The 14,469-nt window shown below is 45.9% G+C and overlaps 1 protein-coding gene across 11 annotated transcripts in view; it reads right to left on the reverse strand.

Annotated features, from left to right (window-relative positions):
- Positions 1 to 14,469, reverse strand: part of TENM4 (teneurin transmembrane protein 4) — a 601,437-nt gene that overhangs the window by 41,830 nt on the left and 545,138 nt on the right. For 8 of the 11 annotated variants that reach the window (XM_019623651.1, XM_019623656.1, XM_019623657.1 and 5 more), the window contains 3 exons: positions 12,048 to 12,297; positions 9,485 to 9,505; positions 1,722 to 1,954 (listed from right to left, as the gene is read on the reverse strand). In XM_019623651.1, the coding sequence (XP_019479196.1) occupies positions 1,722 to 1,954; positions 9,485 to 9,505; positions 12,048 to 12,297 (504 nt within the window). The remainder of the gene's footprint in view (positions 1 to 1,721; positions 1,955 to 9,484; positions 9,506 to 12,047; positions 12,298 to 14,469) is intronic. The other 3 variants (XM_019623660.1, XM_019623654.1, XM_019623652.1) reach the window with 1 other exon arrangement.

The following is a 14,469-nucleotide window of genomic DNA, read 5'->3' on the forward strand; positions in this document are numbered from 1 at the left end:
AGAGAGAGAGAGAGAGAGACAGAGAGAGACAGAGAGAATGTGTGTGTGTGTGTGCGTGATGGGAGGATGGAGAACACTTGTGTGGAGCAACTGAGAAAGACCTGGAGAGAGTAAAAATTCTCAGAAAAAAACGGTGTTAATTCTAGGAGAGTAGAAAGTTGCCACTGAAACGGGTCTCGGGGATCACTTAGCCTAATCTGCCCATTTATTAATGGGAAAACTGAGGCACAGAGGAGGCATTCACATAGCCAGAGAGTGGCCGAGCGAAAGCAGAATGCAGGGGTCCTAAGTGCAAGCTCGGCATTCTCGCCACTCCAGGCTACACTCTCGGTACTAGGAAATCGTAATTAGGAGGGAGATTAACCACAGGTGCCACAATATTTACCTCACAGAGTTACCACCTGACCACTCCAGACATGTAGTAGAGACATATGATATGATACAATATGATATACAATATGATGTGACATAATACAATATAACAGTTATAATAGAAATCACTATTTATGGATGCTTATCATGTGCCTGGCACCATTATACTAAGCATTTACATTCCTGATAATATTTAGTGTGTACTACAATTGTACAGTATATCTCCATTTCATAGATGAAGGAAATAAGGCTCAGAGAGGTTAAGCAACTCACCCAAGGTCACACAGCTATTAAGTGGCAATGTCTGAATTTGAACACAGGTCTGCCTGATTTCACTAGTGTCTAACTTCTTTGATTTGAAACCAGGCCTTGAAATCTGGCACTACTTAATAATATAATCACTCATGTCATTGTTATAGGATATCACATGAAATATATTAATTTTTATCCTCAGAATGATCCTAGGAGGTGGACACAGAAGGTATTATTACCTCTATTTCATTGATGAGGACCCTGAGGCTTAGACACTATAGGTCACTGGCTTTAGGGTGAATGATGGATATTCGTTGTTAATGATGGCTGCTCCTCTGAAAAGCCCTCCTAATCTAGGCACAGGGGCTTCTCTCAGTTTTGGACTTGCATGCAGTTTTTTCTCCTTGTACCTCAGGAAGTACTTCTTCTCTCCCATGTCGGAGTGATTCACATTCCAGTCTTATTTTTCTGCTACAATGAACTTATCTATGCAACCAGAGTATACTGCGTACTCGGTAAGTACTTGCTGAATAAGTGAGTGAAAAACTGTGATTATAGGCATGAAGAGGCCCAACTTTTTGCAGGACTCAAAATGGAAACAGTTAATCCACCCTAGAGCACAGGAACATGTTCAGAGAGGGCAGGCTGCAATGATTTTATAAAACAATAATGTGAGAGAGCATCAATTCCCAAAAGAAGAGGATTGATAAATAAATGATGGGACATCCATTTGACAGAATACTATACAGCCATTAAAAATGAGTACAGAGAAGGCTAATGACATGGAGACATGTTCATGATTTATCAGTCAGGAAAAAAAGTAGGTTACTAAAACAGTTTGTTTAATGTGATCTCGCTTTGTTTGTCTTTGGTGAGTATTACATGCACATAAACATTTAGAAAAAATGACGAGTAAGAAAGACAGGAAATGTTCACTGGGAATATTTCTGGCAGGTGGAATTATGACAATTTTAATTCCCCTTCATAAAGTTTTTGTTAATTTCCAAAAACTTTTGCAATGATATCATGTATTTCTTTTGGAAATGGAAAACATCCCAATAAATGTTCCTGAACGTGTTTAAAATGAAAGGCCTTACCCCTGGGGTTGGTAAGTGTGGCTTCCGTGGCCTTTCCACCATCCCCGCAGCGAGTGTCATCAAAGGGGAGGCACTGGTCACCTGTCCCTGCGACCACCTCAGAGTTCTTGACAAGGTCCTTCACCACCACAGTGGACTTGATCTTGAAGACCCTCCGGCTGTTGGTGTCAGAGAGGTAGACAGCCCCGCTCATAGGATCTGTAGTCAGGTAGTATTTATGTGCTGGACTGTGACTGGAAAACAAGGACATGCCAGTTGGTGAGCACTTTCTTCTTCCCTACCAGACGCACAACTTAAATCCAAACAAAAATGTCTTATGGGAATGATGTCCTCATTCTAGATAATAGTTCCCCAATTTTTCTGACCCCAGTAGTTGGTCTAAACTCTGTCTCCCACCCAACTATTAATGCCAATGATGGTGATGCCCAGCCCAGGGCCACGCTCATATCCGGTGCTCAACACGTTTTCTTAAAAGCATGACCAATGGGGTTTACCATAGGTGACCTGTAAATCCAAGCCAGAAACATGAAAGAGCTTGACTTTAAAAAAAGCGTTTAAGAGTCTGACACACAGCTCTTCTCCCACAGAGCTTTCACAGCAGCCACAAGCCTTCTTGGCACTGAGTGAGAAGACCCTAGCCACGTCTGACTCCCAGCCAGCACCCACGCTGTCTTCATGTGACACTCATGTTCTACTTATCAGGAGCCCAGAAGTCTCCCTCTTGCAGTCAGATATAAATGCATTGCAGGATTAGTTTCCAATTTGCAGCAACATCCAAGGAAAAATAAATCAAACACCAGAGCGGTGCTGATGATGGTTCTGTTTCTGGAAATCGGTCATAAAGACAAGGCTATGCTAACAGCGGGAAGTGAAGTCAGAGCCCAACTGCACAGTGGCATTACAGAGACAAGGCGCTGCCTCTACGCACAGGGTAGGAAAAACGCACAGGTAAGTCTGTTGGGTCAGAGCAGTCTGGGTTCTACATCTAGCTTGGTCATTTCCAGGTTCTGAAACTAGCAGATTACCTGGCCTCCTGAGCTTCAACTTTTCTTCAACTGCTGAATGGGGATGTTAACAGCTACCTTGTCGGTGTATTGGGAAAATTACACAAAATCATATGTGACAAATATCTCGCGTCATGTATGGCACCTCGTAGGTACTTAATAATCATAATTGTTTTACTTACTAGTCATCATGTATGTTTTTGCACTTCGAGGGGACCTCAGAGTTAGGTATCTCTTACTACGTTTGAATTTTGCTATCGCATGGTACTGATTTACAATTTCGTCCAAGTCTAGGCCACTGGAGTTGGAGTCACAACTCCTGGGGAGCTGTTTTAGGTCCTGTGCACGGCCTGGTTATCCCCAGGCCCTCAAACTGCATCTTAGCAGTACTGACAGCCCCTTGCAAGTCTTCTGATTAAAAGGAATCTCTCTGTTCAGGCTGGGTGGCCTGGCTCTGGCCATTTTCACCGGACAGTGAGACACATTGTGCCAGGGGACTCAGGGGGCAGGCTGAGCAGTGCCTAGGGCACCAACCAAGTAGGGGCACTGTATATCCCTTCAGGGTACAAGTAAGAGGATCAGAAAAGTCTAGAAAGAAGCTATTTTGCATTTTATCAGGCATGTAAGTTTTGGGTCCTTTTAAAAACAGATTTTTACAGATGGGTGTTTGTGTTTTTTTTTAAATTACATTTGAAGACTGGGGCACTTTAATATTTTTAGTGTCAAGGTCTCTGAAGGTTATTAATCTGGCCCTGACCATCCATCGTCATAACCATCCCTTGCTTGGGACAGTGTCTTGAGGACTGGCTGCTTCTAACAGGGCCTCCAGACCCAGGGCTTTCTTTCGTTTCCTCTCCCCAAAGTTGATTAAAATGAGCTGATTTTCTCCAACTGTCCTGTCTCTCTAGCCCTAACACCACTGTCCCATCATCACCTTCTCAAACAGAGGGAAGGTCTCTCTGCCTGCAGCCTCGATCCTCCCTGAGCCATTCTTCTCTGACCTAACCCAGATGCCCACAGGTCACCTCAATGCTTTCCCTCCCAGGACTGCCCATTTCTTACAGGCTGAGTTCCGGCTCCCCAGCCTGGCAGCACACAGGGCCCTTGGTGCTCTGCTGCTGCTCCAATTTCCCAGCCTCCTCCCAGCCACTCCCTCACAGCAGCCCTGTACTCCAGCAATACTGACAACCTGTCCCTCAACAGTCCCTCATGCATCTTCGTACCTGCTGTTCCTGCTCTGTGGGATGTCCCTTCCCCTTCCCTTTTCAGCCTGCTGAACGGCTACTCACTCTAAAGGGGTCAGTTCAAATGGTACCTTTCCTGGCCGAACCTCCCCCTACCTTTCTTCTCTGTGCACTGAGATTCATATCTGTTCATATCTGGATTACGGGATGCTTAACATAATGCTGTGGCTCTTTATTCATGCGCCTGCCTCCCAAATCCGACAGTCGCTACTTGAAGGGAAAAGACAGGATTGTATTCAATTTTGTATTTCCAGTGTTCAGTGTGGAGCTTTCTAGCTCATAGCGGCGGCCACTTGCTGTAAGTGGATGGCGTCTCCATTTTTTTCTGTTCACTTAAGTGGCATTTTCAATCAAATTACTGAGTTTTTCTTTTACTTCTCTTTTGGGGGTGGTGGTAACAGGAGAGATGTCCTGTTTATCTTGAGATGTCCCCTGTGGCTTACCCTATAATGTGGCACAGATTTAGTCTTTCCAGATGACACTGATTCTGGCTATAAAATGCAGTGACCTTGGATCCTGCTCTGCAATGTTAGGGCAGCCTTGACCTATCTGCTGTCCTGATGACCGCTGCGAGGTGGGGGTGATTATCTCATTTCTTTGTGTATCACTCATGATAAACGGGTGCTGTCCACCGTGGCAGAAAAATGGGTCCCTGAGGGAGCATGATGAGGGGCCCTATCCACTTAGATTAGCCCCCACGAGTTTCTGGCTCATGTCTTCCTGCACTGCCCAGAGAAGTACCACTCACGTAGAGCTTCTCAGATCAGTGCACTCCAGAAAAGGGTGGCATTGTCAGGATTATTCCAGAGTCTATAAATGCTGTGGCCCCATCTTTTGTGCCCAAGGACAAATTTGAAGTCTGGCAGCTTAGAAGATGTGGGTTCTAATTTGGGCAAGTCACTGAAATTGTTTAAGCTGTAGGTCCCTTAGCTGTCAAATGATGAAGTCCCGGCTCTGCTTTGCTTGCAGGCTTGTCATTAGGATCAAATAAAATTATACATCGCAACAGCCCTTTCCAGTTGGCAGAGCTCTTGGACCGTCTTCAACTCACTTCTTTCTCATGGCACCTGCACTGGGAACAGCACCCGGCCCTCTGCTGGGAGCAGCGCCACCAATCCTTGGAGAACAGCTGCAAAGATGGCTGTCACTGTTAAAAAAAAATCTGCTGCCACCTCTGGGTGCCTATTCCATTCCGGATGCTGTGCTAGTGTTTTACACGCATGACCTCACGTTCCTTAAAACCACCGTATAAGGCAGGTGCTTTTTTTAAAAAGCATTTCAGAAAACTGAAACTGAGAGAGGTGAAGTGACTTGACCAGGGCCTGACACTGCTAAGGGATAGGATGGATTTCCAACTCTGATCTGCCTGACTCCAAAGTCTGTGCTCTTCCGGCTTCTCAGGGTCTAGAAAGCTCCACTCCCTCATCCATCGGAGAGGACCTGCTCCCCTCCTGAAACTCAGCTCAGCATCACCGCATCTATAACGCCATTCCCGGATTCCTGGGCCCCCCTGACCCCCACTGGTAGAATTGGCCACTTCCTTGCTGTTCTCACTAGGTCTTAAGCAGACTATACTTTTCGTACCTCTAGAACCTTAAGACACTTTTCTGTTTAGTGGTCTGTCTCCTCAATGACATCTTGAACTCCTCAAGGGCAGGGACAGGCTTCGAGTCCCTGGTGCTTCGACCTGGGCTGGCGCAGAGGAAGTGCTCCGGAAAGGTCTGCTGAATTTATGAATCAGTGATTGAATGACCGTCTGCCTCCCTGGGATTGTACACAGGAAATACCCACCGCTAAGGGTCTCACTTAGCGTGATGCTTCTCAAACGTGGCTCCACATCAGATTCACCTCGAAAGCTTTAAAAAGAGCCTCACCCAGAACATCTGAAGAGCCTGGGCATCAGTACCTTTAAGAACCCTCCAGGTGACTCTGAGGCACAGCCAGATATGGAAACCATAGCCTTAGGTCAGTGCTTTTCAAACATTAATGTGCTTAATAAGTCACCTGGAGATTTTGTTAAAATGCAGATTTCAGTTCAGCAGTTCTGGGGTGCTGCTGCCTGAGTCTGCATTTCTAACAAGTTCTCAGAGGATGCCAGGGTTGCTTGCCTGCACTTCGAGTAGCAAGGCCTTATAATACTCTGCCAACCATAAATGCACGAGATGGAAGATGGCCTGCAGCTGGGATCCAGGCCCAGTTCTGTGGCAGGGATGTGTCTGATCCTGTTCTGATCCTGAGCAGGGCTGGGCACAGAGGAGGGGGGCAGCTCTGTTTCCAGATTCTGCCATGGGACCCACATTCATCCTCTTCTGCTTCCTTAAACATGCCCTTGGCTACATAAAATCTTAGGGACTATAAGGGTGTCATTCCTGAAGCTAATGAGCTAAGTCAAGCCTCCCTCTGCCCTCTTTCTGGATGGTGTAGGGAATTTCCTAGTAGGAGCCGTGAGCCTGAGAGTCTTCGGGATGAAAGGCGATCTAGTCCCTGCTTCTGAGTGAGAATTCTCCCTTTGTCTCAGAGTAAGGTCTACCTTGTGCAAAAGGGCATCCTTTGACCACATCTGGTGGCAGCCCTGGCAGAACCTGATGCACAGGTTCTTGGAACCAGTGGGAAGAGCTTGAGTACGAGAGCCACACAGACAGGGGCTGACATACCAGTTACACCACCTGTGCGGAAGGTGACTTTGGGCAAATCGCTTCATTACTCAGAGCCTCAGTTTTTTCATCTGAGAAATGGGGATAATCACATCTACTTCAATTGGGTATTGTGAGGACAAAATTGTATCAAGAATGTTAACCTCTGAGCATAGTACCTGTTCCATTAAACAATAAAAATGTCCCATTAATGGTAGCTGGTCGCCTTGAGAAACCTCCAGAATATTTATGTTACTACATAATGGAAAAGCCAGGTGTGGCAGGCTTACTATTGTCCTGTCCAACCTGTTTCCTGGGGCAGTTCAGGACTCCGTTAGAGTTAACATAATACGTATAACTGGGATTGATGGAGACTTGGGTTCAAATATACTTCTGAACAACAGGCTTAAACATTTCTCCATAACCCTAGGGAAGAGATAAGGGTCCTTGTTCCCTGAAGGAGTCCACGGAGGAAGATGCCAAGAGGATCAGGGGGCCCTGGACAGAGCATGCCCAGCATGATGGCCTGGCATTGAGGCTAAAAAGGCCCTAGGCAGAGATGAGATGCCCTGGGGAGCACACACAGGCCAAGGGCACCGGCCTGAGCCAAAGGCTATTCCTGGGAATAGTTGAGACAGTAAGTGCTAATGAAGAGGACAAAATTTTAGAATTTCGTTATCCATTTATGACATTTACTAATAGGGACATAAGGCTCAGACAGAGGAAGGGATTTGCCAATATCCAGGTGCCAGTTAAAACCAGAGCTGGAACCCAGGCCTTTTCACTCTGGATTGAATTTAGAAAACCTAAATGCAGAAAAAAATTCCTTTTTTCCCCGCCCTCTTTGGTTCATTTTAGAAATAGTTTTTAGCACCTGAGGAAACAATGACTTGAGAGAGGGCAGGAAACAGGCTTTGAAATTATACCATGGACACATCAAAAGATCACTAAACATTGGAAAGAAAAGGCACCCAAACCACAGCTCTCTCAATTTCCAGATGAAGAGGTTAAAAACCAGGAAAGCTAGGTGACCAGCCTAAAGTCACACGATGAACGCGCAGCAAAGCTGGACAAGCACCCTGGCCTCCGACCCTTCCCAGCGAGGTCCCGGCGGTATCCCAGGTGGTTACTGCCACTGATGGAGGGTTTTAATGTTCAGTGCTAGGTTTTTATCCATGATCATCGTAGGAAATGTACTTCTGTGTTTTCTGTAAAACTGAACTTGAGGGCACATATCAACGCATAGTTCAGTATCATCCATACAAAGCTCACTGCAAAATCTTTTAGATTTTAGTGTTAGGAAAAAATATTCCTCCTCTGAGAAGTGGGCATATTTTTCCATTTCTGATAAAGCAAACCATGAAAATAATTATGTTTCCTTGTTGATTCTGGCTGCCAGGAAGTTCAGAGTCTTATTTGATGTATGATCACATGTATGTATTTCCTCCATTTCTGTTCCCAAATTCTATTTAATTTACTTTAATGCATGTGTCTTTGGGTGTAAGAGGATTGGATTCCTTTTTGGGAAAGATGGAGACATCATCATCATATAATTATTATGATGATAATTTGTTATTATTATTACCACCACCACTACCATAATTTCTGGGACTCCTTTCTGTGCTTGGCACAATGCTAGATACTTTACAAAGTATCCTCTGTAAATCTTATAACAACCTCCAAGGCAGATTTTATTAGCCTCAAGTTAGAAACTGAAGCTCAGAGAGATGAAATAATCTTTTTGAGGGCACACAGGAGCTTCAGGTTTCTCTTCTGGAAATTAGATGTATCACAGGATAGTTTGAGGATGACCTGTCATCATCCATGTAAATCACTGAACCCCCTCTCAGCTACACACTAAATGCTCTATACATGTTAACTATTATTATGATCTTAAAATAATATATATGATTGTTACATGAATGCTATATCTAATTATATATATATATATGGATATCATCATTATTGGATTTGGGATCTATCTGCCTCTTTCTACCATCCTAAGACTTTCTTTGATCCCAACTGTGCATCCACCCCATCTGCCACTTTGATCTGAGTCACATGTGTGTAACTGAGAGCACCTCTGTAACAGAACAAGCCATAGCTCCACCTACCCATGGTGACTTTCAAGTCACTCAAATGTGTGTGAGGCTGGGGGACTCTGAGATGACTATTACCCAGGAGTCAGATGAGTGCCAAAATGACAGGTGACCATGACAGGCAGACATCTCTCCTGGTGTGTCTGACGAGGCCCACTTCTGTCTGCGGCAGTGTCATTGTGAGCCTACATGACAAATCTATTATGTGACAGAGTTCCTGTTTGGGGATTGCTCTTTGGGTGGTCTAGAGGGTCTGGAAATCCTTCCCGACTTTGTCCTTGCTGGCAAACCATCTGGAGGGGTCACTTGGCATCCCAGACACCAAACCTGAGGCACCGGGAATGCCCACAGAAGTGCAAATCTAAAACCTGTCTTCTTTTAGGTTCTTGGCCTGATAGAGATACTCTGAGGACTTCCCATTGTGACCATCAGTCACTCAACACAGTTAGGATGATGTCCTCATTTATGCTAAGGATACGCAGATCGCGGTGTTCAAATTACTATGCCAGTGTTAAAGTTTTCACCCACTACTTCAGTCTGTCATGTCCACAGACTCCCAAAGTAACTGCTGCGCTTTGCTAGAGATTAAAGGAGTTCGGGTTCTCATCACCCCCACCCACCATTATTAATGACTTCCTCTCATTGTAACCGATTACTCCCAATCAGCTCCAATCACAGATGATTCATTTGCCATGGAGCCATCTTAAATTGACACATGCATCTTACCATACAACATGCAACAAGGCAGAGAAGAGACAGGAAATTCTCCACTGGTTGGCTTACCTATGTCTGAAATCTTTATTTCTGACAGAAGACAGGAGAGCAGGGAATAGAAGAAAGAATGAGGTGTTAGCAGCAGGGTTAGAAGCATTATTAGCAGCCTGAAAACTTGACAGCAATGGTACTGTACAATGCTATAATAAATAAAGACTTAGCAGCTATGACACTGATATATTTTATATTGGATATTGCTTGTCAGTGAGCTTACTTACAAGCAGCTACATATCACAGAAGAGGCATGGTTTCACCTGCACCACTACTGCCGACTTCGGGGAAGAAGATGAGGTTGACACATGCTGCTGCTTTCACCAGGGCTAAGACAGAGGTCGGAACAGTTGACTCCCCCCTACCCCCCAAACAGAGACACTTTCCCACAGATACACATGCTCACTGCTGTCTCTCTGTGTGCACGCTGTCCTACATAGTTATCAAAGCTTGCATAACCCACCATGATCCTCTTCATAATAGAATACAGAATTGGAGATATACTACGATTAATTAGCAGGGCGAGGGTAACATAGAGAAACAGCTCTGGGAAAAAGACTGGAAGAAAATATATCAAGATGATAATGTACTGGTAAATTTATTTTTCTTTCCAAATTTCATTTACTTCTCCATTCCCTACCCACTGTCATCCATGATCTCCCCAAAACGGTGAGAGGGAGACATGGGAAATGGGATCTCTTATTTGGAAGATGTGAAAATGGAGGCCCAGAGAGGGTAACTGTCTTGCCCAAAGTTGCACAGCTTCTCTGATAAGGTGGGCTGACCCCCTGATCCATGGCTGTTTAGGAGATCACAGTGTAGGAGATGGAAAGACAATATGAGCAGTTGACTGAAGCAAATACGCTCAAGGGTTCCTTCTTCCTTGACAGATGCCTATGCTAGTCAAACTCATGAAAGAGAGAAGAAAGGCACAGGATGCTCCCTCAGTGCCTGGTTCTCATTTAGCCCCTCTGATTTCCTGTGAGTACACAGCATGCAAGCTGCTGATTCTTTTCATGGCCCAAGACCCCCTTCACGTGTCCCTGTGTGTGAGGGCAAATGCTAACATTCTCCTCTTGAGGGCTGTGGTGGCTGTCAGTTGGCCAGCGAGCCTTCCATTCTTTCACATGTGTACTGCAGAGTGAGGTTCTCAGTAGGCACTTACCGCCAGGCAATAACTTAAAGCATTAAGTCAAAGTCCCCCGCATTGGGCCAGGTGACAATTCTTTGGTGAGGCAGAGCTGTACAATGGCCTTCTGGTTTGGGGTCCACCACTCTAGAAGCTTGGCCTTGGGCAGGTTCTTTAAATGACCCGACTCTCTTTTTTCTTGTTTGTCCAGGGCAGGGGTCAGCAAACTGCGGCTCACGAGCCACATGCGGCTCCTTGGGTACGTTCCGTCTCAAAAGTTTGCCGACCCATGAAAGAGCCAATCATGTCCCTTACAACAACTTAAAAATTATTCAAGAGCCATAAATATATTTTTACATAATCACCATTATGTGTATAATATCCTTTAAAAATTTTATAAAGGAAACTATGATAGTTTTATTTTCATTTTCAATTTTACTTCAGAGTCACATGTACATACCCAAAGAGCCGCATGTGGCTTGTGAGCCGCAGTTTGCTGACCCCTATCGGGCTCTTCTGTCTCAAAAGTTTGCCGACCCCTGGTCCAGGGCAATAACAATATCTTGCTGAACTCTTCTACTGGATAAATAGTAGGGGCCTCACAAAAGTGAGTTTCTGTCCACTTTGGAGGAGGGCTTTTCAGCTCAAGGGCTTGTCCTCCTCACATGGACCCTAGCCCAGGGGAAAGCAGTCATGAAGAACTTGGTGCAATTTCTCCTAAAATGGAGAGCGGGGCTCCACTATTTCTAACCACAACTTCTCTGTAACCCAAGAACCCACCCTGTGACAGTGCTGTGGTTGTAAAAAGATCTGGTTTAGGGAGGCATAGAGAAAATCCAACACATCAGGCCCTTCCCTGACCTGTAAGTGTGGCTGGGCTCCATCACTCACGGTCAGGATTAGGGAAAAACAGGCTGCCTTGGCTGGCTCTAGAGCAGCTTCGGAGCAGAGAGGCATGGCCTAGCTTGAGCCTGTGGGCCTTATCTCAGGACTGGGCAGCTGAGAACTGCTGCTAACTCTGAGGAGCATTAACAGGGCCAAACTGGGTAACACTGGCACGGGGTGGGGGGCATTATGCCATCCCTTGTCCTTATAAAAAGACTCATGTGACTAACTCTAATCAGTTTGGTGCGAGGAAGCAGAAAGGAGATTCCGGGACTTCCAAGGGGTCTAATTCTTGGCTGCTAGCAGTCTTCTACTTCATCTGGATGCCACAGTTATCTCCCGAGAGAGTGGTTTGCCTTCATGGCAGTCCCCTGGGAAAAGCAGCACCTGTTTTTCCAGAGCCCCCAGCTCACAGTTTCGGGCTTCGAGCTGGGAAGTAAAAAGTCCCAGAGTCTGCCACATGAGGCTCTGTCCTGCCCCTTTGCTGGACCTAGTGGGTAATGCCAGGTAATCCTAATGGCAAAGGGACATTATTAGGAAGAGTGAGGAAGGCGTCACCATACATACCTCAACTCCAGGATGTTGGTGACGTTTCCGGAGGGGAAAATCCTTCGGATGTAGTTGAAATCTCCCACGTAGAGGCTCCCGTCGGAGCCACAGGTCAGGGCCACGGGGGCCAAGAGCTTGTTGCCGTCGGCAAGGCCGTTGCAGCTGGGGCAGGAGATGCTTCTCCGGCGCCCATTGCCCATGATGCTCCCAATGACAGGGGGCTGCTGAGACACAAACTGGTTCTCTCCGTTCCCTTTGTGCAGGATGCCTGGGATGAGGACAGAACAGAATCAATCACCTACGGAGCAGGAAGAGGCTCTTCTGCGGCTGACCACAGAGTCCTTGGTTTTCCACGGAATGCAAGATCTCTGCCTACCATTTCCAGATCCAGCTTCCTGTCTCACCCCCAGAAGGAAACCCAGAGGGTCCTGAACAGGCCAGACTGCTTTACTGATTGAATCCTCACAACAGCTCTGTGAGAGAACAGGAGGAACAGGCTAGGTGGCTTACGTGAGGCCTCGCGGATGATAGCAGAAGCATTCCTGAGTCTGAGCTCTTAATCATTCAGCTCTACTGCCTCTTAGAGTGTACACATCTCATGTACCTACTCCTGGAGGTCTCTGTTACACATGAATTCTTTATTGAACTTGCCTGTTTTTCTCTCTTTAGATCGATACCATTTCAAGTGCAGGGACTGTGTCTTTTCCCTTTCTGTAGCCCCAGTGCCTAGGACAGAACCTAGAGTAGGTACCAATAAATATTAATGGAAACACATGAGGGAAACTCACAGTCTCTTCTCACCAGGCAGAGTCAGGAGACCTTCTTTTATTTTTAAAAGATTTTATTGGGGAATTGGGGAGAGGAACAGTGTTGGGGAATTAGGGAAGGGAAACATTGTGTTTTGCCAGGATCCATCAGCTCCAAGTCAAGTTGTTGTCCTTCCATTTTAGTTGTGGAGGGTGCAAGCTCAGCTCCAAGTCCAGTCGCCCCTTTTAATCTTAGTTGCGGGTGGGCGCAGCAAACCATCCCATGTGGGAGTCGAACCGGTAACCTTGTTAAAAGCATGAGCTCTCACCAGCTGAGCCATCCTGCCACCTGTTGATAGCTCAGTGGCAGTTCAGCTTGCCACTCACTGGCAGCTCACTGGCCCATGTGGGAATCGAACTGGCGACCCTGTTGCTCAGAGCTCATGCTCTTAACCAACTGAGCCACTTGGCCAACCCCAGGAGACCTTGGTTTTTACTTGGTTTTGCTACTAATGGACTGGCCCCAGATCTTGCATAGGTCTCTTCACTGCTTCAGCTGCCCTTGGGCCTCCGTTTTCTCATCAGCAAAATGAAGGGATTGACCTCAATGATTTGTAAGCTTCATCCCGTAACTATGCTGTTTCTTTTCAGGCCCAGAGTATCCTCTATTGCCTGTATTATTGCCACGGCCCCCAAATTGAACTCTTTACCCCTTCCAACTAATGTCTGAGTGTCTTTTGGTTTTAATGGTCATGAGAATCTTTTCCCAGGCTGTCATCTGTTATCTTTGTTATTGAACAGATATGGTTCTTTTTTATGTAGTCTAATCAATCATTTTTCTACTCTAGTGTTTGTGCTTTTTTAGGTTTTAGGGAATCCTTCTCTGATGTCATATTCTCCTGGATTTTCTTCTATTCATTTTAAAGTATTATCTTTCAAATTCAGATGTTCAATCAAACTTTATTTTGTATGCAGTATGAACTTAATTTTGTTCTTCTCCACATGCATAATAAGCCAATTTTCCAAGTACCAATTTCTAAAACACCTACCCATCCTCCACTGATATGTGATGCTACCTCTGTTGTGTACCAAGTTCTAACGTACACACGGTATGTGGCTGAACCGTGTAGTGATCCATGGATATCCGCCCGATCCCATAGTTATGGAACCCCTGATGTTTAGCTGGGTACATGACGAATGGGAACTGACTACAACCCCCAGCCCCATGTGCAGCTACACTGGGCAGGTAAGTTCTGGCCAGCGGTGTGGATGTGGAAGTGATACAGGCAGCTGCTGCTGGGAGGTGTCCTTATAATGGGAGAGGCTTGCTCTTAGTCCTTTACTCCTTCTTGATGGCTAGAAAGTGGATGTGAAGGTTAGAGCTGAAGTGGTCACCCTGGACCACGACCTTGGGGATGGAGGCTTGAGTACAGCAAATGGGGGTCGGGGGGGAGGGGGAAGGAGTGTGCGCCTAGACCTCTGACGCTTCAGAATGCTAAACCGGCCCTGGATTATATAACTTCTGACTTGCAGGTGAGCGAGAAACAAACTTTTAACTAGTTTGCGGTTCTGTGGTTTTGGCTTTTCTGATGCTCATTGCCAAACCCAGTCCTAATTACTATTCGCAGGTCAGTGCCTGGACTCCTTGTTTTTTGTTTTTTCTGAAGATCTTATTGGGGAATTAGGGGAAGAGG

Source organism: Hipposideros armiger, unplaced genomic scaffold, assembly GCF_001890085.2.
Source record: "Hipposideros armiger isolate ML-2016 unplaced genomic scaffold, ASM189008v1 scaffold_556, whole genome shotgun sequence".
NCBI lineage: Eukaryota > Metazoa > Chordata > Mammalia > Chiroptera > Hipposideridae > Hipposideros > Hipposideros armiger.